At 39.2% G+C, this 24,318-nt stretch overlaps 1 protein-coding gene across 3 annotated transcripts in view; it reads right to left on the reverse strand.

The window, feature by feature from the left end:
• The window catches only part of il1rapl1a (interleukin 1 receptor accessory protein-like 1a), a 126,095-nt gene that overhangs the window by 82,170 nt on the left and 19,607 nt on the right, over positions 1-24,318 (reverse strand). For all 3 annotated transcript variants that reach the window (XM_047815459.1, XM_027143614.2, XM_047815460.1), the window contains one exon: positions 9,930-10,030. In XM_047815459.1, the coding sequence (XP_047671415.1) occupies positions 9,930-10,014 (85 nt within the window). In that variant the 5' untranslated portion in view covers positions 10,015-10,030. The remainder of the gene's footprint in view (positions 1-9,929; positions 10,031-24,318) is intronic.

Genomic DNA, 24,318 nt, shown 5'->3' on the forward strand with positions numbered 1-24,318 from the left:
GTGTGTGTGTGTGTGTGTGTGTGTGTGTGTGTGTGTGCGTGTTGGCCGATATGAAATGTCAGGAAATACAGCCTGTTTTATTGATATGGAAAAGTCACTCACTCAGTCAGAACTGCACATAATTAAATGTCACAGCCTTCAAAAAAATAAAGAGAGAAAAGGGAACAGCTTTTTCTAATGGAGGCGGGGCTCAGCTGTAGGCCAAAAAAACCCACTAAAAAGATAATGCGTGATGTCTTTATAAACTTTGCACACATACAGTACTGTGTTTTGCTTCACTTTATTTGCTTTAAATTTTTCGTCTCTGCAAGCGATGTGTTAGTGACGTCTTCTCGTAGACGGGGCAGATTATCCTGTCCAGACGAGTTCTCCACTCCCAATTAATGCGGTTAATTGAGTCCTCATTTTTCGTTTTCCTCAAATAGAGTTGTTTGAAGCAGCAAGCTTGTGCTTTCTCATTTTTCTTTTCCTACATTTTGAATCTATCTATTTATGTGTGTGTGTGTGTGTGTGTGTGTGTGTGTGTGTGTGTGTGTGTGTGTGTGTGTGTGTGTGTGTGAGAGAGAGGGGGGGGGGATGGGGATGAAGGGGCAAAAAGAGAGAGAGAGGGGGGGGGGGCGGCGGAGGGGGGAGAGGGAGGAGGGGAGGACGGGGGGAGGAAAAGAGAGAGAGAGAGAGAAGAGAGAGAGATGAGGAGAGGAGAGAGAGAGAGAGACGGAGGAGTTGAGAGAGGGAGTGATGGGTCGAAGGAAGAAATGGAACTAGGGAAGGATTGGAATGGGAAGAGAGGGGAGGGAGGAAGGGGAGGAAGGAGGAGACAGAAAGAAAGAGATAGAGAGAGAGAGAGAGACAGAAAGAAAGAGAGAGAGAGAGAGAGAGAGAGAGAGAGAGACGGCAGAAAGAGACAGAAAGAGACAGAAAGAGACAGAAAGAGAGAGTGAGAGGGTGCTGTTGAAAATGGTTGTTCAGTTTAGACACTCAAAATGCACCCCAATAAAACTGCCATGTTGATTTTGAGTTACTGATCCTCTTTCGCTGTGTGTAGGGTTTGTGTGTGTGTGTGTGTGTGTGTGTGTGTGTGTGTGTGTGTGTGTGTGTGTGTGTGTGTGTGTGTGTGTGTGTGTATTCAGATTGGCTCAGCGCCATGCAAATCCAATCACCCAGACCCATAAAGACTGCATTGCATTTTCATTTTTTACTGCTCTCCGTAGAGGGAGACAGAGAGAGAAGGGGGTGGGGGGATCAGAAAACGACAGAGAACTCTCTCTCTCTCTTAATTTTTTTTGTTAGCTTGGATGCATTTCCTGAGTCCATCATGTCTGTCAAATTGTATATCAAACTATACAGAGGTTTAGGCATCAGATGTTGTGTGTTTCAGCCATTCAGCTTTCACTCAGACCTCAATCTAAAATAAATAAATAAATAAATAAATAAATAGATAGATAGATAGATAGATAGATAGATAGATAGATAGATAGATAGATAGATAGATAGATAGATAGATAGATAGATGCTGAATTTTTTTCCAGATATAAACAATGACAGCAACACACACAAATGCAAACACACACATGTACAAAGTGACAGATAGATAGATAGATAGATAGATAGATAGATAGATAGATAGATAGATAGATAGATAGATAGATAGATAGATAGATAGATAGATAAACAAATAAATAAATAAATAAAATCTCCAAGTGAATGCATTAAAGTACTTCTACTTTGTTTCAATATAAATATATGAGGGAGGTTGAGAACATCTCCATGGTTACCCTCACTGCGGCATTAGTGGGCTCTCCTCCCTCTCCCTGACCTTTCCGTCACCTCGACTCGATGCCTCTGAGTCTCCACTGACCTCGGAGAAACTGGTTTAACTCGGACAATACCGTTGCTGTTTGTCCCAAATCTTTTCCCATACCTCTTAGGCACTCACCTCCGCCTCACGCCACCATGGCAACTGAATCGGAGGAGGTACGCTCAGCATGCAGGTGGCTCACATGACCAATGAGAAGGGAGAGCCTGTTTTATAAACACTTGTGAAGTGGAAAATAGGAAAATGCAAGCCTTAGAAAAAGGGATTGTCCTCTTGTGGGTTGTGTTCAGGTTGTTTTTTATTCCCAGTGTAAAGATAGATTGGGACTAAAGGCAGAGAGACGGGAAGTTAAGAAAGAAAGAGACCTGAGAGAGAGTGGGGTAAGAGAGGCGAGAAAATCCCAAGGCCAGAGCAGCAGCTAATCCATCATTAGCATTTTGAAAAACTGAGGACAGCAAGAAAGAGATTGAAAAATACAGACTATATTGTAGTTAATAACATGGGATTGACTGACTGTGTGTGTGTGTGTGTGTGTGTGTGTGTGTGTGTGTGTGTGTGTGTGTGTGTGTGTGTGTGTGTGAGAGAGAGAGAGAGAGAGAGAGAGAGAGAGAGAGAGAGAGAGAGAGAGAGAGAGAGAGTCATAGTAGTGTCAGTTAGCATTTAGTTGGAGTTACTGTCATTTCCTTCATGACACTCACATCCACTAACACTTATTCACTACGCTAATGTATGCTAGCACATCTATCAGAAACCACATCCTTCAGAATACATTCAGCTATAAAGCCATCAAACATCCAAGAACATCTTGGCCTGTGTCTCTTTATTCCATACTTGTCCTTATTGTGTATAAATATCTGCTATCTGAAGTCATCGTTGTTTCCTTCCTAATGGCCTATTAGCTCGCTGTATTAAAAGCCCACTAGCGAACACAAGCATTAATCTAGCTCCACTGATTGAACCTAATAAAGCTACTTATGGAATGAATTGTAAGTATGTACTATTAAGTATGGCTGTATAGTTGTTGTTGTTGTTGTTTTTATTTAATATGGATGAGTTAAATATAGACAGAGATATTCTAGTCCTGACATGTAGGTGTAGCAAATGCTAAACTAGCTATTTAATCAGGTACATGCGCTAAGTTTTAACCTAACACATATTCATTTTTATATTGTTTTTTTCTTCCAGTGAAGTAAAAGGCACACCAGAGTTTTCTTGTTGTTGTCTGTTTTCTTTTGAAAAATGAAAGGAACAAGAATATTTAGGGGGGGGGGGGGAATGGTGTTATGTTGCATACTGCTAAAACAATTGCTAAAAACTGCTAAAAACCCATATTTTAAATCAATATGGTGAGCTGTTTGTTCAGCCTAACCTTGATGCTGTTGACTGATGGACAGTGCTCAATGGCCAGAGTGTTTGGGACTAGAGCACAACAAACCAGCACATACAGAGTCTTAGCCTAACCGCAGCCTAATGCTAATAACCAAGTGTGAATCTGCTGACAATTTATTATGCTTCCATTGACTCTGTGGTCACAGCAGAGAATCAAGTAAACAGAAGACATGGCTGCATCGGAAGGAAGAAAAAAAAAAAAACAGTAAGCTTTTCTTTGCTGTATTGTCACAGCAGGAATAGAATTGTGCAGTAAGGCTGAGATGCTCTCATTTGCAACTTTGGGAAACTCTGGGAATGCTCAGTACCTGTCAGATATATCACAAAAGCAGCCGTCGGCAGCGGTGTGTGTGCACCGGGAGGCGTTGGTCCAGCTTCTCTCAAGGCTGTGGAATATCTCTGATCTCCGTACTAAGCAATGGATCTGGACTCGATGTTCAGGATGCTCGGGTTGCCAGTTGAATTAACATAAGATGCTGTTATTTATAAATCAGCTTTCACTTAAGACGGCTTTTTATCTGTTAGAGATCATTACGACCAGATGATCATGTAGGACGCTTCGGGGACTCGAGTCCAATTATGTCGCATCCTGCATTCCTGCCAAGAATATTGTGATATATTAATAAATCTAGCAACCTGTCTGCTCTTGCAGATGCCCAGGTCAGCCTTGTGTCCACTGAGGCATTTCAAGTGCTATGTGGAAGTGATGGCCAGCTGGCAGCCCAGTGACCCTGTGTGCCGTGAGGACGATCATAAAGAGTCTTTGTTGGCTATAGGCCATTTGTTACTGGGAATTATTGTATAAGCGTACATGAACACAGGTCAAGAGACACTTTCTTCTATTAAATTCAGTTCAATAAATGTTATGGCTATCTCCTGGGTGGCACTTAGAGGAGCGTGGAGCAGGAACATGGAGTTCATCGTCAGATTTTACAGACTAAATCTTGCTTCAGTGCAGCTTCTGTACTATGTAGAGAATTCAAATGATTCGCATCCTCAATAGAGAACGGAATCCGGATGCAGAGGAATTTCCCTTCATCAGTAGAGAGCAGGATCGGCATTTTGAGGTAGGTGCAGTACCAACAGATTGTAATCCATAACAAAGTCTGGTAATAATATGACATCATTTTTTTATTCATTCTCTTTGTTATCGTCGGAGCGTGTTATGAACCATTGAGACAATTTCGATGTTATGTGGTCTAGTCTAGATGTGAAAAGAAGGAAAAAGCCTTTCTGGTTTTAAATAAAAGGAAGTAGAGCAGAAAGTTCTGTAAGCACAACCGACGATGGAAAAGTGCCGGACCACCCGAGACACTTTGGTTGATAAGAATGGACAGAGGATGAGTGTGACCTGTTTTCTACACGGGGTCATGGTCAGTAAGTAACAGCCTTTCTGTTGGTACCCAGGAAGAGGAAAAAAAAAATCAGGAACAGTCCACTAGCTCTGAATTACACTTTCATGGTGGTCCGCAACTAAGTCGTAGAACCATAGCTAGATATTTGACCTTTTATTTTTCTAATCCTAATGTTAAGCTTAAGCTTGAATCCACACTAGAGAAGGGTTTTATTAGAAGATTTTATTAAGGTGGATTTTATTACGGAGGCACCTACACGTAATTAACAAAGTGAACAGGACTAAGCAGTTCGTTTTCCGCTGCAAGCTATTTTAATACGTTTTTATTACAATCGCTTTTAAAATGTGATAATAAAAAAGTATAAAAATCTTCACAGCGTCCCTGATGTTAAGCGACACTTATACTCTAAAAAGAGGTGACCATTCAGTACACTTTCTCCGGAGTGTCCCTGAAAGAGCCAATCAGAGCATGACTTTCTATCCCCTTGTCACAAAAAGAACCAATCGGAGCATGACCCTGTCCAATCGGAACAACAAAAGCTTTTGAAGACTTGACGGACTAGTCCGTGATGGTCTGAGTGTGTGTGAAGAAGTGTGTCATTTCTTAACACAAAAGTGTACACACACACACACACACGGACAAAGACAGTCAGAAGTTTGCAGTAGAGCAGAGGTCTGGAAGAGAGCAGAGCAAGCCATCTGTTAGAGGTGTTACTCTGCTGCCTGTGAGTGTGTGTGTGTGTGAGTGAGTGTGTGAGTGAGTGTGTGAGTGAGTGAGTGAGTGAGTGAGTGAGTGAGTGAGTGAGTGAGTGAGTGAGTGAGTGAGTGAGTATGTTTGTGTGTGTGTGTGAGAGCGAGAGAGAGAGAGAGAGAGAGAAAGAAAGAAAGAGAGCATGAAATGAGTGCCAAGGCCACCACATACTCTAGATAATGAGGTGCAGGAAGATACTGAGAGATGTGACACACAGTTTGCTCGTTCACGTGACTGAAATGCATTTTACATCAAAAGCTAATGCTCCATCTGTGAGTGTCCTCCACACACAGAGGACACTTTGTTGAGATGTGCCGGCAAACGGCACAAAGGATTCTCTTTATATGCATAACTAAATCCGAATCACAGATGCTTAATCACAATCACAGATGCTATAGAGGACAGAAATTGTTACCTTTTGAGGCCTTTATAAATATGCAGCATTACGAGGATGCATCAAATATGCTAATTAGCAGAACTGTCTATGTTGTTTGCTAAGTCTTTTGCTGTCTAACTGAGTTTCTAAATCTTCTTTATTCGTTTCTACTTTGTAGTCGGAAATGTTTATCAGTCCATCGACCTTTGATTTTGTGACTCTTTGCTTGGGTTGAGTTTCTTCTCTAGTGGCCTCTTAGCCTGTTTGTCCACTATCGCTTGTTTATATTGTCTCTTGAGCTCAATCCTGGTGTAAAATTACCTGTTGGTATGTGATTGTGACCTTTGGACTGTAACCTGCTTTTGGTAAAGCTATCCTGAACACAATTTCTACTTCTGTGTGCTGTTTGTTACCCGCGGTGAGAGAAAAATGTCAAGGGGAACGTTGGGTTTAAACGACAGGAGACGTTAAAGTCTTCTCCTGGAGAAGGCTAAAAAAAAGTCTGTTTTGACGTAAAATAAAAGCCAGTGGCACAAAATACCCGCAGATTAGCTGCAACAAATTAAAATTGTGTGTTTGTATGTGATTACCTTCTCAGTCTGCATTAAACTTTTTGTTTAGACACACTTAACCCCTAAAGGACTGCTTGTGTAAACCTGTTCAAGCTAATTTACAGGATCTATAGAAGGGGCTGTTTTTTTTCCCCACCACATGAGTAAAATAGCACATCTTGTCCTGCTGCCTTAGTGAATAAGTAATCTGGGGCATTTTTACACAAGTGTGCAAACTACATTCATTTTGCAACACAGTGTAATTTCCTGCAGACAAAATAATTCACAATGAGGATGGCAATTGTGCCGGTGTATTAGTCACAAGTCAGATTGACATGTATTTAACAACTGCTTTAGCTAATGCATGTTACTGGCATTTACAGAAAATTAGACAAATCAAAGTCTTAATGATGAGAAAGTAATAAATAAATAAATAAATAAATAATAAGGCTGAAGGGGCACGGTGGCTTAGTGGCTCGCACGTTTGCCTCACACCTCCAGGGTCGGGGTTCGATTCCCGCCTCCGCCTTGTGTGTGCGGAGTTTGCATGTTCTCCCCGTGCTTCGGGGGTTTCCTCCGAGTACTCCGGTTTCCTCCCCTGGTCCAAAGACATGCATGGTAGGTTGATTGGCATCTCTGGAGAATTGTCCGTAGTGTATGAGAGTGTGTGTGTGTGCCCTGCGATGGGTTGGCACTCCGTCCAGGGTGTATCCTGCCTTGATGCCCGATGACGCCTGAGATAGGCACAGGCTCCCCGTGACCCGAGGTAGTTTGGATAAGCGGTAGAAAATGAATGAGTGAGTGAGTGAGGCTGAAGTCAAGTCAAACAAGCAGAACGATTCTCAAAATTTCTGTAGAGAAATATAGAAATTCAGCATAAAAATGATCACTGGATCGATTTATCACTAATGAGTAAACCAGAGTCCACGACGGTGATGAAACAGTCCCTTACGTAGACGATGTGAGGAGGAAATCGAGAGGAAGCAGATTCAAAAGTGAATCTGGGTGACAGTGTGATTGGATGTGTGCGGCACGGTCGGAAACATGCAACTGTGTAAACAGGAAATTCATTCTATCATAAGAATCAGAATACGGCGGTTCCAAGTCACCAAAATAAGAAAACATGGATACTTAGATAATATAAAATAAAACAAGAAAAATAAATAAAGCTAGGATTTAAATAACTATACAGGTAAAGGTGTATTGTGGCACAGTGAGATTTGTTGTTGTGCAGAGGAACGATAAAGGTACTGTAGGAAGAATTTCCTGTGTCGTACTGTATTGCACCTTGGTTTAATAAGTCTGCGACTGGACTTACTCCTGTATCCGTCCAGGACGTCATGGAGCGGGTAGAAGGTGTTATCTGAGACGACCAGAAGCTTAAACAACATCCGTCTTTCTGACACTACAGTCAGAGAATACAGCTCCAACTCCACAATATCACCAGCCTTACGGTTGAGTTTGTTCAGTCTGTTGACATCAGCAACCTTCGGTCCTCTGCCCTAGCATGCAACAGCATAAAAGATTGCACTGGCTACCATAGACTTCAGCATCGTCCCTCAGATGTCGAAGGACTTCCAGCTTCCTCAGAAGGTTGAGGCGGCTCTGGCCCTTCTTATTGATGGCTTCAGAGTTCTTAGTCCAGTCCAGTTTATTAACTCCAAGTTATTTGATATCATCCAGCATGTGCACAAATGTTCATAGTTCATAAATTCATAGTCTTAACATGAAGCTTAACTGTTCATGACATGACACAGTCGTGGTAAAGTCAGTCAGTGAAATAAATATGCTATTTGCTGCATGATCACACTTTGGTGTCAGATTAATCAGAGCATTTTTTTAATTCCCAATTATCTCACATGTTTTATGTTGTGTTTTCTGACATGTTTTACTGTTTGATCTGAGTTACCAAAATCTGCTTTAACTGTCAAGTCTTTCACTACACTTCTGGTACTTCCCAGAATAACAAAGTGTCTGAAATTTGGTAAAGCTTTGTCATATTTAGTTCCCAAACTTTGGCAGTGTTCGAGTCTCTCCACTTGCTTCTTTTCCTACCCGTCCCGAGGCACCCAGAGATTGTACCAGCTTCAGTTGTATTCCACTTCCACCTTCAGTGAGAAGAGACCAACCCTGTGAGGATCCTGAGGTGTCTAGAGATGTACAGTATCAGCTACCAGGTGGATTCCACTTCATGAGGATTCGGACTTTCAGTGAGAAGATACCAACGACATGTGGTGTTTGAGGACAACAACATCCTCATCAATACACAACTGTCAGACTGTATCTGACTATAGAAAGGATATTATTCATAATAACACTCTGTAGTGTTTATAACAGTTTATAATCACACCCTCCAGTGTCACCCACACGAGGATGGGGTTCTCTTTTGAGTCTGGTTCCTCTCAAGGTTTCTTCCTCTTCCATCTAAGGCAGTTTTTCCTCACCACGGTCTCCTCAGTCACCTCAGGCTTGTTCATTAGGGATAAATACAAAAACATTTAAATATAAGTCTAATATTAATCTTGAACTTTTGTATACTATTAATCTTTGTATAACAATAAACTTTTTGTACTATATTTCTTTTGTTCTGTAAAGCTGCTTTAAGACAACGTCCATTGTTAAAAGTGCTTTACAAATACAATAAACTTTAATTGAATAAAATAATAATAATACAAAAAAAGCCTTAAAAAAGGTGATTTTTTTTTTGCTCAAAAGTAAACGTTCTGTTTTTAGCTGACAAAAAAAAAGAAAAACAAATTAGCCCCAACTACTTGAAGCATTTTGTTGTTTAATTCGAGCTTTATTTTTTTCTTCACCCCTAACTTCAAATGTAATGTCTCCAATTGCAGAAATGCTCATTATCTGGGAATTGATATACAGTATCTTTAGTAAAACAGGACCTTAGAGCGTAAATCTCATTAAAAGAATTCAATGATTGAGATAAAGTGCATCCCAAATCACATACCTATGCACTATTCTAAACTATTGTGTAGTAGTGTGTTCACTTTGAGAACTCCGACTAGAAGACGTGCACTTCGTGTACCACTTATTCGACACACACTTCATGCATTTAACACCCAGCTTTGCTTACATAGTTGAAGAAAGGTGTGATTTCCAGGTGCTGATACTGGACGAGAGCACTCCGGCGGACTAGACGTCTTACGGACGACTTTTTGTGATTATTCTGCTAAAGCTAGTAGTGTCGCATTACATGCGTTTGATGTGATCTGGCATCGACAGTGAAACTCCTTAAACCTCTGCGTACCTCTCCGTACCTCGTGTCCCTCGAGTCCTTATTTACAAACCAACTGAACCACCTTTATCTTCATACAGGAAGTTAACAGCGGGAAAAAAAAAAAGTCAAAGACAAAGAGTGAAGGTTTCATGAGGTTAATATACAGCAACATTTTACACAAACACTGAATTGAGAAAACTTGAAAACTAAAAGGAGGTCAGAACATTTCCCACATGGCAAAACTTTAACATTAAGGCATTAATATATGCATGGTAACTGACTCTCTCATACACACATCAGAACACCAGCAAATTTACATTTAAAGCATTAATTATAGCCAGTAAGGCCGCTTTAATGCCAGAGCTTTGATCATGGTAAATGAAACACTGCTCCGTTATTGTGGGAAGGAAAGACGTGATTAACACTGGCATGGAGGAGGACAGGAACGGGGCCTTACCTGAGCCTCTCTTCGACACCACCTTCAGAGTCAACGTCATGGAGACGCAGGCGAAAAGAAGCAGCGCCGGGATTAAAGCTGTCATCTTCCCCTCCTCAGGCCTGCTCACACAGAGAGAGAGAGAGAGAGAGAGAGAGAGAGAGAGAGAGAGAGAGAGAGAGAGAGAGAGAGAGAGAGAGAGATATGATTGGGTTATATATCAATCAGATAACACATTTCCACCACACAGCAAAGCGCTCTAAGACAAATCGGCTTCCCTAAAGGATTTCGGCAGAAAAGTGGACGAGAGCTTTCAGCTATGGAATACACCAGAGCTCAATCCACGACAGGTGAAAATGAACATATTCCATACAGCAGTGTAGAAGATGTAGAAGGTTGTAAGTCATCCTCATTCTTTGCATCCTTTTAGAATCGAATGACACCTTTTCTGTTGTTGTTGTTGTTGTTGTTGTTGTTGTTGTTGTTTTTTCTTCACTAACACTTTATTTTTCCTTCATAAACTTTTATATGCTGCGGATCAAGGTCGCCAATCGTATTTATATCACACAGTCTTCCTGACCCGAGAGCACGAAGGTTGAGCAAATAGAAGTGGTCTTTGTGCATATGAAACAGAAAGGTGATTTTTTTTCCATTCGTGGTCACATTTCCTCCATCTGCACTGCCACCTGTGCTGTCATCGGGAACGTCGGCGGCAAGGGCTCCGTGTGAATATTTCCATAAATCTTATTCACTTTGCTATTAATTGAGATGAAGATAAGACTGCTGGGAATTCTGGAATATATTTTACAAATGGATTATAAAGTCTAAAGAAGTGGCAGGGTCAATGAGACAGAACATCACTAAGTAGCAAACAATAGCAGCTCTTTTGTTCACAAACTGTATGGTGCTGCAAGACAAAAGCTCTGAAATGAAAAAGCAGTTTATTGGGTGATAAAAATTCATTAGGTTTGAACTGTACGATGGATATAACGCTTTCCAGTCTTTAATTTATTTTTACATTGATCATGTAAGAGTCACAGTCAAAGAAGAAAGCTTAATGTCTTTCACAGACCAAAAATACTTCCTTTTTTTTTTTTAATATAATTTCACAATTTTCCACAGCAAACATTTTTCAAATGTTCGCCGAACTTCCTAAATACTGTACCACAAATTTCTCCTCAGCTCTGAGGAAGAAATATTTTCTATTTGTACAGACCATTGATTTTCTGCTCAGAAAGCAAGCTAGTTCTCTAGCTCTCTAGCTAAAAACAAGCGACTCGAGGCACTCGAGGCTTTATGGTGTATATAGAATTCGGGTGTGATTATTTTGGCTCTGTATATCAGCGTACGTACTGTATGCGATCCATGTAGATGTAGATACATGGTGGAAAATTTGATGGGACAGAGTCATTAGTGGGAATGAAGAGAGATGATGGTGTATGAGACAGAGCGAGATCGGCACATGGGGTTTGTTGAGATGACATTATCATAGTTCAGTGATACACAACAGCATGAGAAATCTTTTCATCTTTCAGTCAGTACACAGAGTTTCTGTCCATTGTGTTTCTCAATCAATAACGTAATACTGAATGACTTGAAAAACAAATGTGTGCATCTATGATCTATTCTAATCTAATCAAATGGAAAATATTATGATATACAGGGACATAGTGGTTAGCATGATTGTCTCACACTTCTAGGTTCACATTTTGCCCTGTTTGTGTGTAGAGTTGGTGTGTGTGTGTGTGTGTGTGTGTGTGTGTGTGTGTGTGTGTGTGTGTGTGTGTGTGTGTGTGTGTGTGTGTGTGTGTGTGTGTGTGTGTGTGTGTGTGTGTGCCTTAAGTACCCTGCAGTGGACTGGCACTGTGTCCCTGTGTAGGATCAGAGGTACAGAAAATGGATGGATGGACAGATGGTTCTTTTTTTTTTTTTTTTTTTCCCAGACAAAAAATATATCTGAATATCAAACAATATCTAATAAACATATAAATCTCAAATGAAACCATGGACACATTGAACAGCTGCACGCTTCATCCTTCATGTCTGCATGTCGAGGCACGTTTTAATCATTAGCAAAGCAAATTATTCAGACATGGCTACTAATTGGATGGGTGCAAAGGGTTAAATGGTACTAAAGTGGAAATGATTAAATATCCTATTTAGCCACTCCAGTTGAACTGTGCTATTACTTTTTAAATGCTGATCCTCACTAGATCCGGACGCACTGCCCGACTCCAACTGAGCATGTCATGATATAGACAAGGAGACTGATGTGCTGAACGACTTGGACTGAATCGAGACAGAGATCAGCGTGTGGAGTTTGGAGTGCATAGTGTAGAATAAAGCTGCAGAATGTGTGTGTGTGTGTGTGTGTGTGTGTGTGTGTGTGTGTGTGTGTGTGTGTGTGTGTGTGTGTGTGTGTGTGTGTGTGTGTGTGTTCTCTTAGCTCCAGAGTAAAACTGAGTCATATCCAGATGTGCATGAATTTGAGGCCAATATGCTCATCATTTACCAAAGAAATAAATTACAAGATCATTCACCAAGAATCAAAGCACAGATTGTATAACAACTAATGAGCACTGCTCCATCAGCTTTACTAGATTTACACACTTATCTATCTATCTATCTATCTATCTATCTATCTATCTATCTATCTATCTATCTATCTATCTATCTATCTATCTATCTATCTATCTATCTATCTATCTATCTATCTATTTATCTCTGTCTATCTATCTGCCTGTCTGTTTGTTTTCCTGCCTGCATGTCTGTCTAGCTATATATCTAATAAATCTATCTATCTATCTATCTATCTATCTATCTATCTATCTATCTATCTATCTATCTATCTATCTATCTATCTATCTATCTATCTATCTATCTATCTATCTATTTGCCTGTCTATCTATTTACCTGTCTGTCTGTCATTTTTTTAATCTATCTATCTATCTATCTATCTATCTATCTATCTATCTATCTATCTATCTATCTATCTATCTATCTGTTTCATAGAAAGAAGAGCATATAGTTTATATCAGCAGTTTCTGTCTGCATCTGTGTGCCTTTCTTTCTTTCTTTCTTTCTTTCTTTCTTTTTTTGATCAAATCAATACATACACTGTAGATCACTGCAATACACTGAACTTCAAACATCTAAAGAATTTCACTCTCATGTACGTAATAGATCGGGTTACAAATTCTAAAAGCAATATTTGAAAAGAACTCTTTATTTTTAAATAGATTATGAAAATTCTATGTGTTTTGTTTTGTTTTGTTTTTTGTACCCATTAATTAAACCACTGCACTGTTCAGCTGCTAGCAATAGGAAGGTTATACTGTCATGTGCGTGAGATTAAACCAATCTCTCTCCTTAGCTTCAGTACTAATCAATAAACTAACAAAATAGTCAAGCCAAATGTAGGCCACTGATTCTATTCCATTTATTTCCAAAGAGTGAGATTGCAAAATATTTAGAAACATATTAAGCATTGAAATTATATTTTAAATCTACGAACTGTTCTGCTAGTTTAGAGAAGAAAAAGAAGGCAAAAAAGAAGGCTGATCTGGTGCATTATGTATATGCCCACACACCCACACACACTCACACACTCACAAAAAAACATGTTGGCAAGCACAGCTGCGGCTGATTGATGTTGTGATTTTATGATTTGATCCAGTTTAAAGTCTCCACAAGCCCCGAGCCTGACAGTCAACATATCTACCATACTGTAGATAGAACGATTCCTCCAGAAGAAAACTGCTGCATAATGAACTCTCTTTCTACCTCTATTTCTCTCTCTCTCTCTCTCTCTCTCTCTCTCTCTCTCTCTCTCTCTCTCTCTCTCTCTCTCTCACACACACACACACACACACACACACACACACACACATACACACACACACTGTACAAAATAACAGGCTGAATCTTAAGGTAGAGACCATGAAGCAAAAATATCATCCATATTGAGAATCTGTATGACAGTGCATGGGGATGAGAGATGAAGAGAGAGAGAGAGAGAGAGAGAGAGAGAGAGAGAGAGAGAGAGAGAGAGAGAGAGAGAGAGAGAGAGAGAGAGAGAGAGAGAGAGAGAGAGAGAGAGAGAGAGAGAGAGAGAGAGAGAGATTATGCAGGGCAGATAGAGAGTGAGAGATAAAACCCAATACAGTATATACAGTATAGAGTACAGTATACACAGGCTGTATATAGGCTATTCATACAGAACTGCAATATAAAAACAACAGAATGTAAAAAATTGTTGTCATATTGCATCATGATTTCATTTTTATTAACACTTTTTAGAGCATATTATAAGATGCCGGGTGTTCCAACATTACCTGTTGTAACATTACCCTCCTCAGTAAATGATGTCAGCAAAAAGTCATTCACTCATTATCTGTAACTATACTTCATCCTGGTCTGTCTCACTCTCTCTCTCTCTCTCTCTCTCTCTCTCTCTCTCTCTCTCTCTCTCTCTCTCTCTCTCTCACACACACACACACACACACACACACACACACAAACACATATATCCACAGCAACATTCACACTCCCCATTGCACCGTTGTGCCGTCTTTAGTTAGCAAAACTATACAGTATATTACAATCCATGTTTTCTATAGTGATGATATACAGCATTATAATCGTCTTGTTATATATCATCTGTTCCCCGTAGAAGGGAAAGAGAGGAAGCTGGCATGAGAATCTTTTAGTGAAGTGCGTTTCATTTATTCTAGAAACTCCAGTTCCAGTTCGGCCTTGCCAAGGAAATTTTCTGCGGCAGCAATATAACAATATAACAATGTAACCCGTGTGTGTGTGTGTGTGTGTGTGTGTGTGTGTGTGTGTGTGTGTGTGTGTGAGAGAGAGAGAGAGAGAGAGAGAGAGAGAGAGAGAGAGAGAGAGAGAGAGAGAGAGAGATTTACAGACTGAAGTTTATATACCGCTTCTATACATCACTTTTTAGTGTTACTCCTTCTACTAAAACGCCTGGTTCAAGTCATTAGCTAATTAGCGAGCTCATCATGAGCAAACACAACAGCACACGGCTCAGGGTGGACTGGAACCCAACACCACATCTCACAGTTCTTACAGTATCTAACTGGTACTTTAACTAACGGAGGTAAAGGAAACCAACGTGTTTTCCTTTTAAATCTTATTAAAGCTCTAGGCTGCAGAGGTGCAAAACAAAAAAAAAAAAATGCATTATAACCAAATCACTGCTAATGTATCTGGGTTCATTTTAAAGTTGGTCTTTGAGCTCTAGTGCTCAAAATTATTAACATTTTTTTTCCACCTCAAATAATACAGGGTGAAGCACAAAAAAGCGATGATGCATAACATCACTGGTGCAATCAGTGAAGCTTTTAAAGTACAAGCCTGCATTTTTACTCAGTTGAGAGGAAAGCCATTTCATAATCAACTACAGAGCAGAAGCATATACCAGCCATGATGGGCTTTGTTTCTCTAGTTCTTATTTCTTTCTTATTTATGGCTATAAGAGCATATTTTATTTGGAAATATTTCACTAGAAGCCATTTCTGCAGTCAGCTGCATATTGTCTAAGACTGTGCTAGGTAATGTCTTTGCTAGGGAATGGATTTACTTTTTTTTTTTTTTTTAAGGAACATTATCATTGTCATATCACTACTCTGGTTATAAGTTAGATTTAGTGGTTAAATTCCAACTTGATTTTTGATTTATGAATTTTTTTTACAGTGTATTTGCTATTCACATTTGTTCACTCACAGTAAATCAATAGATTAAATCAAAAAATATAGATAAATCAATAAATAAATAGAAATATGAATATGAAGTAATTAATGTGTTAACACTTTAGCACGTAGATGAACGATCATAAACTAATGGATTAATACTTAATACGAATTCTTACTTAAATATGAGCTAATGATGAGTTAAGACATGAACTCATCACCAACTGATTTGGTGATTAGTCAACAGAGTTAACCCTACATTTATGGCATTTGTCAGTCACCCTTATTTAATTGAGCCCTAAGGGCCTTATTCAGGGGCCCAGCAGTATCAGCAGATTGGTGGCCCTGTGACTCAAGCTTACGGCGTTCTGATCAGAAGTCCAATACCGTCACCACTGAGCTGCCACATGATAATAATTTGACGAGGGCACTGGAATACTTTCATAATTTACACCGATCCTCCTACTAAAAAACACCAATCATCTCATTTCAACCCTTTTTGTGTCATTCCCCATCCATTTCTCTCCCAGTCTCACTGCAGTACTGGTATGTTCTATGGGTGTCTCAGGCCCGAGGCTCTGCTGCTTTACCCACCAGAGTCAAATGAATACAGTAACATTTAATCATTAATCATTGCTATTATCTATGAACATGTAAAACCAGACTTCTGTAAGATTATTTTCTGGTGTTTTAGTCTTTAGATCCTGCTTGACGTAGTTTTGCCCTCTGATTTAATTTATACATTATCTAACATACATGTATTAATGTATACTTAAGGTTATTATTCATGCATGAATTTATCAGGCTCACATCCTAGTTAAGGTTAGCGCTTGATTAGCCTGTGCTGTAAAAACTCATCATTCTTTGCCACTTTTAGCTCATCTAGCAACTTTGAGCTGACTAAACTTTAAAAACACACAAGCACACACACACACACACACACACACACACACACACACACACACACACACACACACACACACACACAATAAATAACTGGCGTGGCTGGCTTGGACGATTCCCTGTCGGAACACTTGGGGAGTTTTTGTTTATATTCTGTGCTATGTGTTGTTGTTTATGATTTGTGTTCATATGTGTTTGCCCCCCCGATCCATAGACCCACCCATACACCCCCTGTCCCATCCCCCCACCTATGCACACCAATTCCCCATGTTTCATTAGTCACCTCCCCTAATTATACCTGTTGTGTTGCTTGTCCTTGATGTAGTCGGGTGTCTCATGTTACTGTGTTATTGTTATTTGTTTTATGTTCATAGTTTCTGTATCTTGATTTGTATTAACCTGTTTAGTTTATTTCTAGTGTTTCCTGTATGTGTCGGTCTTGTTGTTTTTTAATAAAGCCCTGTCTTAACTATCCCTGAATATGAGTCTTGATTTGTCCCTGCTGGAGGCACGCGTTCTCTGACAGTTGCGTGTTCACAGTTAAAGTCCAAGAAGAAGAAGTGCATTTACTGTAAGTACCAGGATGATGCGCTTGTATGTTATTTAGGATGCATCTCTTTAGTTTTAACAAGGGCAAAGAATACTAAGAAAACATACAGGTGTGGTGAAATACAAGACAGTAGAAGACAAACATGAGCAAGAAAATAAAACCAGATACATATAAATAATATAAGAGATTAAAATTAAGACACATGTAAAATAGACCCCTGACTGAATACATCAGAAACAACGACAACACCAAAGACATGAAAGCGGCGCTCGGCTTGCTGGGAACCAAACCGCACGCTGTGAGGGTTAATTCATGACCCTGACCTTGACTGAGATAAAGCAGTTACTAAAGATGAACAAACGAAAAAAGGATTAAATCCCATTTTTCACCAGACATATCATGAGACCACCAGCGTGTCCTGTCGTGACATCCCAGTCCCGGTGCAGCTCTAGTAGCATATTTATTACACTCATCCATTCTGTTTCTCAAAAAAAGGGTTGCCAAAAAGGCGGTAAAGTTTCTTTCTGATGCTTTGTTGCACTACAGGGTTTGGGTCATATTAAGACAGACCCCAAGAATAATTTTTCTGGTTACACAATTGTTCATATAATACACAGTTGTAGAAGGAAAATTATTTAGAATCACACTCTTTTTCTCTTTTTCTACCCATCCTGAGGCACCTAAAGATGTGTTCTGCTTCATAAAGATTTCGGACCTTCAACGAGAAGAGACCAACCCTGTGAGGATCCTGAGGCATCTAGAGATGCTCCAGGTGGATTCTACTTCATGAGGATTCGGACATTCATTGAGAAGATACCAACGACATGTGGTGTTTGAGGACAACAACCTCCTAATCAATACACAATTGTCAGACTGTATCTGATTGTAGAAAGGATATTATTCATAATAACACTCTTTGTTGTTCATAACAGTTTATAATCACACCCTCCAGTGTCAAACATATGAGGATGGGGTTCTCTTTTGAGTCTGGTTCCTCTCAAGGTTTCTTGCTCTTCCATCTAAAGGAGTTTTTCCTCACCACAGTCTCCTCAGTCACCTCAGTCTTGTTTATTAGGGATAAATACCTTAATCATTAATATTAATTTTAATATTGAACTTTTTGTACTATATTTATGTTCTGTAAAGCTTTGAGACAATGTCTACTGTTAAAAGCGCTATATATATATAAAATTGAATTGAAATGAATTTGAATCGAATCTTCCTTTTGGAGTCTGGTTCATCTCAAGCTTTGTTAAAATGCTCGGTTTCCTCTCCAATGTTAAAAGTGTTATACAAATAAAACTGAAAAGGATTGTCTTGCAGATTTAAAGTTACTGAAGTTGCTTACACCGTAACATATAAATAAGAGACGTGTTCAGGTTTAGTTTGTATACATAAATCTTGTCAGATTTAACAGGATATCAGGTCTCTAATATGTACCGATCTGTCCACTTTTTTTTATTAAATAATGGACCCACATAGAATTTTGTTGAGTTAGCATCTACTAAAAAGTTTGGCTTTAAAGTGTCAAAATATGTACACACACGAACACGAGTACGTCTGTAATCCAGCTGTAACAGGCCAACCTTCAGTAAGCGTATACTTGCTAGTATATTTTTTTGTTTAACTGGGATGGAAATCGTTCAGTTGGACATTTTAATCAGTATAAAACACATCAATTATAATTCTCTCTCACTCACTCTCACTCATTTTCTACCGCTTCTCCGAATTACCTCGGGTCACTGGGAGCCGTCAACGGGCATCAAGGCAGGATACACCCTGGATGAAGTGCCAACCCATCACAGGGCACACACACTCTAATTCACTCACACACTCACACACTACAGACAATTTTCCAGAGATGCCAATCAACCTACCATGCATGTCTTTGGACCGGGGGAGGAAAACGGAGTACCCGGAGGAAACCCCCGAGGCACGGGGAGAACATGCAAACTCCACACACACACAAGGAGGAGGCGGGAACCCCAAACCCTGGAGGTGTGAGTCAAACGTGCTAACCACTAAGCCACCGTGCTCCCCACAATTATATTTTATAATTAAAAAAATAAATCTGATTAAAAAATGAGTCAGTACTCTGTTGGCTTTCAACGTGAGACGTTTTACTTACTGAAGATAACACCTTGAAATATTTGATGCTCATGAGCCAACACTTGGGTCAGAAATGGAGTTGATATCACCATTTACTTTGAAGTTATAGACATTTATGTGGAAATTTTGATTTTATATATATATATATATATATATATATATATATATATATATATATATATATATATATATATATATATATATACACACACACACACACACACACATACATATATATATATATGTATGTGTGTGTGTGTGTGTGTGTGTATATATATATATATATATATATATATATATATATATATATATATATATATATATATATATATATATATATATGTGTGTGTGTGTGTGTGTGTGTGTGTGTGTGTGTGTGTGTGTGTGTGTGTGTGTGTGTGTGTGTGTGTGTGTGAATATATTGACCCTAGTAATCTAACTAAAAACAGAAATACTTACAAAAAATAACTACAAAATTCTTAAATGTCTACTTTCATATGGTCCATTAAGCACTACTGTGGAGTTTGACATGACACAAAAATTATACGCTGAACATAATTGGCACAAATTGGCTTCTGAGTAAAAAATGATTAGAGACAAGAGTTGGTCCGAGTCAGTTTCCGCTCTGCATTTACACAAAGAATAACTAGTTAACTACTTTTTTGAATTTCTAGTAAAAATGATTAGTTATGCAACCCTTAGTATCTCTACACACACAACCAGATAGTTATAAATTAGAAAGTAGATACTATTATTCTTTAATTGTATGGTATATTTTTAACTGTGCAAAAGTTCTGTGTGTGTGTGTGTGTGTGTGTGTGTGTGTGTGTGTGTGTGTGTGTGTGTGTGTGTGTGTGTGTGTGTGGTTTGCTAGTGTTAACAGTATAGGCTGCATTTCAAAATAAAACCTTCTTAAGGCTACAATAAATAAGCCGTTTATATTTATTAAATATTCATTGAAATAATGGACTATTCAGTGTTCAGTTGAAAGCAAGTGCTTTTTGTTTTTGGGATCAAAGTGTTCCAGAAACATTTAATTGCCAATTCCACCGTGTCTGCTGGCTTTGTCCTATTAAGTTCATCTTAAGCCCTCGGTTTGTCACAATCCCCAATTCACACGCCGTTCACTGAAGCTGCATCTCAATTCCCTGCCTCCTACGCTGTCCTAAATAGTATCAGAGATAAGAATTAGTGTGTTCCAAATCGTAGTATGTGACTATATAAAATGTGGATGTACTTCTACTGCATAAAATAGAATAGAATAGAATAGAATAGAATAGAATTGAAGCCTCTGTTTTGTCACATACATTACAGCACAGTGAAATTCTTTCTTCACATATCCTAACTTTTAAGGTTGGCGTCAGAGCACAGAGTCAGCCATGATAAAGCACCTCTTGAGTAGAGAGGGTTAAGGGCCTTACCCAAGGGCCCAACAGTGGCAGCATGGCAGTGCTGGGGCTTGAACCCCGATCAAGATCCCCGAGCCTTAACCACTTGTGCAGAAGTATATGAATTGAAACTGACCATCATATGACACTGTCATTTTTTTTTCCTTTATAGTGGTTATGTTAACAATTTGATTGTCACAGTGACACATTGACCCCCCCCCCCCCCCCCACACACTCCCAAGCTCCTGGCACCCTCTGGAATTTTGTAGCTCTTGAACATGTTTGATGCTTTTGAGCATGAAATAGTTCCAGACAAGTAGTAGGAGGAAAAGCACTATCAGACAATCCCTAGAGGATCTTCTAGCATTAGCAAAATTGTAGAAAATCGCACGTTTAGCTTTATACAAAGGTCTATATCCAGAGTTAAACTACGCAATATGTAGAGAGACGCTAACAACTAAATTGCACAGATTTATAATGAAAAGCAGAAATCACAAAGCATAATGTGATATCTAGTCTTCAGGCAGGAATGAGAATGGTACATACAAAAAGAACAAAAAGACCTCCTCCTGGTGTCCACTCAATTTTCAATTTATACGCTGGTAAAAATAGGAATCAGTGGATGCTAGTTATTGCGGCTCAGTAGGGACGGCCTTGAGTTACAGATCAGAAGGTAGTGGATTCAAATCCCAGGACTGCCAAGCTATAGCTGGTCCTTGAGCAAGCCTCATAACCTTCTGCTCAGCTGTATCCTGCATCCGCCAAATGAGCTCTACGGCAAAAATTCAATGAATTTTATGTAAAAGATCATCTGAAACGATATTACAGTACTTACAGTGTACTTTTAATATTTTAGAAATATTCATCAGGCTATACAGTATATTGGGACTTTCGAAGACACCTATTAGTTCTGATCTAGAATAGAACATGCTGATCTATTTATGTTACACTGTATTACAGCGAATGCATTTTATATACCCTTTTTTTATTTTTTTTATTTTTTAATTATTTATTTATTTATTTATTTATTTTCTTATAATTAAGGGTTTCTTTTTACAGGTGGTTTTGGATCCAGGAGAAGTTTTGCCCTGCCCTGACATTTGTTCTTATTTTAAGGACATTAAGCTATAATATAAAATAATGTAAATAAGATATACATAAAAGATACACATAATAAATATATGTATGTAATTTCTTTTTTTTATTTTAATAATGTGAGATGGCCTTCAAAGATAATTTGTGTAAAACTGATAGAGTAAGTGTGTGTGTGTGTGTGTGTGTGTGTGTGTGTGTGTGTGTGTGTGTGTGTGTGTGTGTGTGTGTGTGTGTGTGTGTGTGTGTGTGTGTAAGCCCCTTTGACACTCTTTACACATCACTGATCTGGTTAACAAGGGACCCCTGGGTCTGTCCCTCAATGCAGCGCTGTATTGATGCTGATTAATTATTTAGTGCTGCATGTCCCTATCGAGCCATCCGCGTATAGGCAAACATAAATACACACAAGTGGCAGAAAAAGAAAAGTACAATAAAAAAAAGGCACATTAATAAATGGCGGCATTGAAAAGAAATAGTAAAAATGAAAAGAGTTCTTTGAATTTCTGCCTTTTTTTTGGACGGCTCTGCTTTAGTTTCAGCAAAGCCTGACCTTGCACTGACCAGCATTCATAAGCCATGTTCAAGTCATCACTCTAAAGTGTTGGATCTGGATATGTGTGCTGTATATCTCTGTGTTTTGTCCTTTTTTACCCAGGATTCACCTTAAACACAGAGGGCGAATTCACTCAATTTGTAACACACTCATAACACTTGTGTAACACTCAATCGCTACCTCATCCTCACAAACATACTATCAGATGTTTCTTCTGTTCCCATCATAAATAAATACCTGCAGTGAGCAGGAGTCTTGTAACCTGTAGTGGCTTTCTTGGAAATTGAGTGATAAAGGGCGAATGGGCTTATCTACAAAGACCAGGTACAAAATGGTGAAATCAGGTGCAATCGGGTTCACAGAACAGAAAGAGATTGCACACAGCACTAACACAAAACATTACGGCTAGGCTAACAAAGGTTCTGAAGCTCACGGCGTACTACAAACGAAAACGCTTTTCAGCTTTATGCAAAACGATTTCTTTTAACCTGCTTTCGGTGTGTAAAAGCTTTCAAACTCAGGTCTTAAGCCACCCTCTGTGATTGGTCCAGTTTACATCTGGTTGTTTGCGTATCAGTATCGGGTCGAACATTCAGTACGTAAGTCTTCACCCATTTTGAACAGGTGCATTGAAAAAGCTTGGAGTTAAAATGGAACACTCAAATGGCAAAATATTCTATTGTTACACAGAGTTTGATTAAAATAAACTAAAAAGGGGACTATACAGGGGGTGAGTGTGAGTGTGTATGTGTGCGCTGGGTTGGCACTCCGTCCAGGGTGTATCCTGCCTTGATGCCCGATGGTGCCTGAGATAGGCACAGGCTCCCTGTGACCCGAGAAGTTTGGATAAGCGGTAGAAAATGTGAGAGAGAGAGAGAGAGAGAGAGAGAGAGAGAGAGAGAGAGAGAGAGAGAGAGAGAGAGAGAGAGAGAGAGAGAGAGAGAGAGAAAGTATGCAGGTCCTGAATCAATACCTTGTAAAACCACTATTCAACTACAAGGAATTTAAGATATCAGCGTCAGAGAGAGAGAGAGAGCCTGAGTCAGCTTTATTGTCAGTTCTGATATACATACACAGGACATACAGTACAGAGGATTGAAATTGCGTTTCTCTCAGCCCTACATTGCTGCGACAAGAAAAAAAAACAATAACTGAAATATATACTGTATATATACAAATATGTTTACATACTAGATGTCTATATAGAAATATAATATAGAAATATCAACACAGAGTAAATATACATGAGTGTTATATATATATATAAACACACATACATATGTGTGCATAAGGTTTTCATTCATTCATTTTCTACCGCTTATCCGAACTACCTCAGGTCACGGGGAGCCTGTGCCTATCGCAGAAGTCATCGGGCATCAAGGCAGGATACACCCTGGATGGAGTGCCAACCCATCACAGGGCACACACACTCTCATTCACTCACACACTACAGACAATTTCCCAGAGATGCCAATCAACCTACCATGCATGTCTTTGGACCGGGGGAGGAAACCGGAGTACACGGAGGAAACCCCCGAGGCACGGGGAGAACATGCAAACTCCACACACACAAGGCGGAGGTCGGGAATCGAACCACAACCCTGGAGGTGTGAGGCAAACGTGCTAACCACTAAGCCACCGTGACTTGTATAAATTAAATGTATACATATACAAGGTGTTTTAAAATATATAAATGATTATAAATGTAAAATTATAAAGCTTTTATAAAAATACAAAATAAATATTCACAAACACCCCCCCCCTCTCTCTCTCTCTCTCTCTCTCTTTCTCTATATATATATATATATATATATATATATATATATATATATATATATATATATATATATATATATATGGCAAAATAAGAAATAAGTCAATCACAAATAAAAGTGAAGATCAGCCACACCACAGATTGTCAGTTAGCCTGAGTTGGCCTTGAGTATGTATTCTCGCACATTTCTCACATCTTTCTGGTTTGAAGCACTGTGTGTACCTTTGAAAGAAGGTCATAGGCTGCCAATAGTTTCTAACAGATTCCCCTTGTAGAATCTGCATGCAATTTGCGCTTAACCTTGATCAGTTTCCGAGATTAAACGCA

The sequence above is a fragment of the Tachysurus fulvidraco genome, chromosome 6 (genome assembly GCF_022655615.1).
Source record: "Tachysurus fulvidraco isolate hzauxx_2018 chromosome 6, HZAU_PFXX_2.0, whole genome shotgun sequence".
In the NCBI taxonomy this organism is placed as follows: domain Eukaryota; kingdom Metazoa; phylum Chordata; class Actinopteri; order Siluriformes; family Bagridae; genus Tachysurus; species Tachysurus fulvidraco.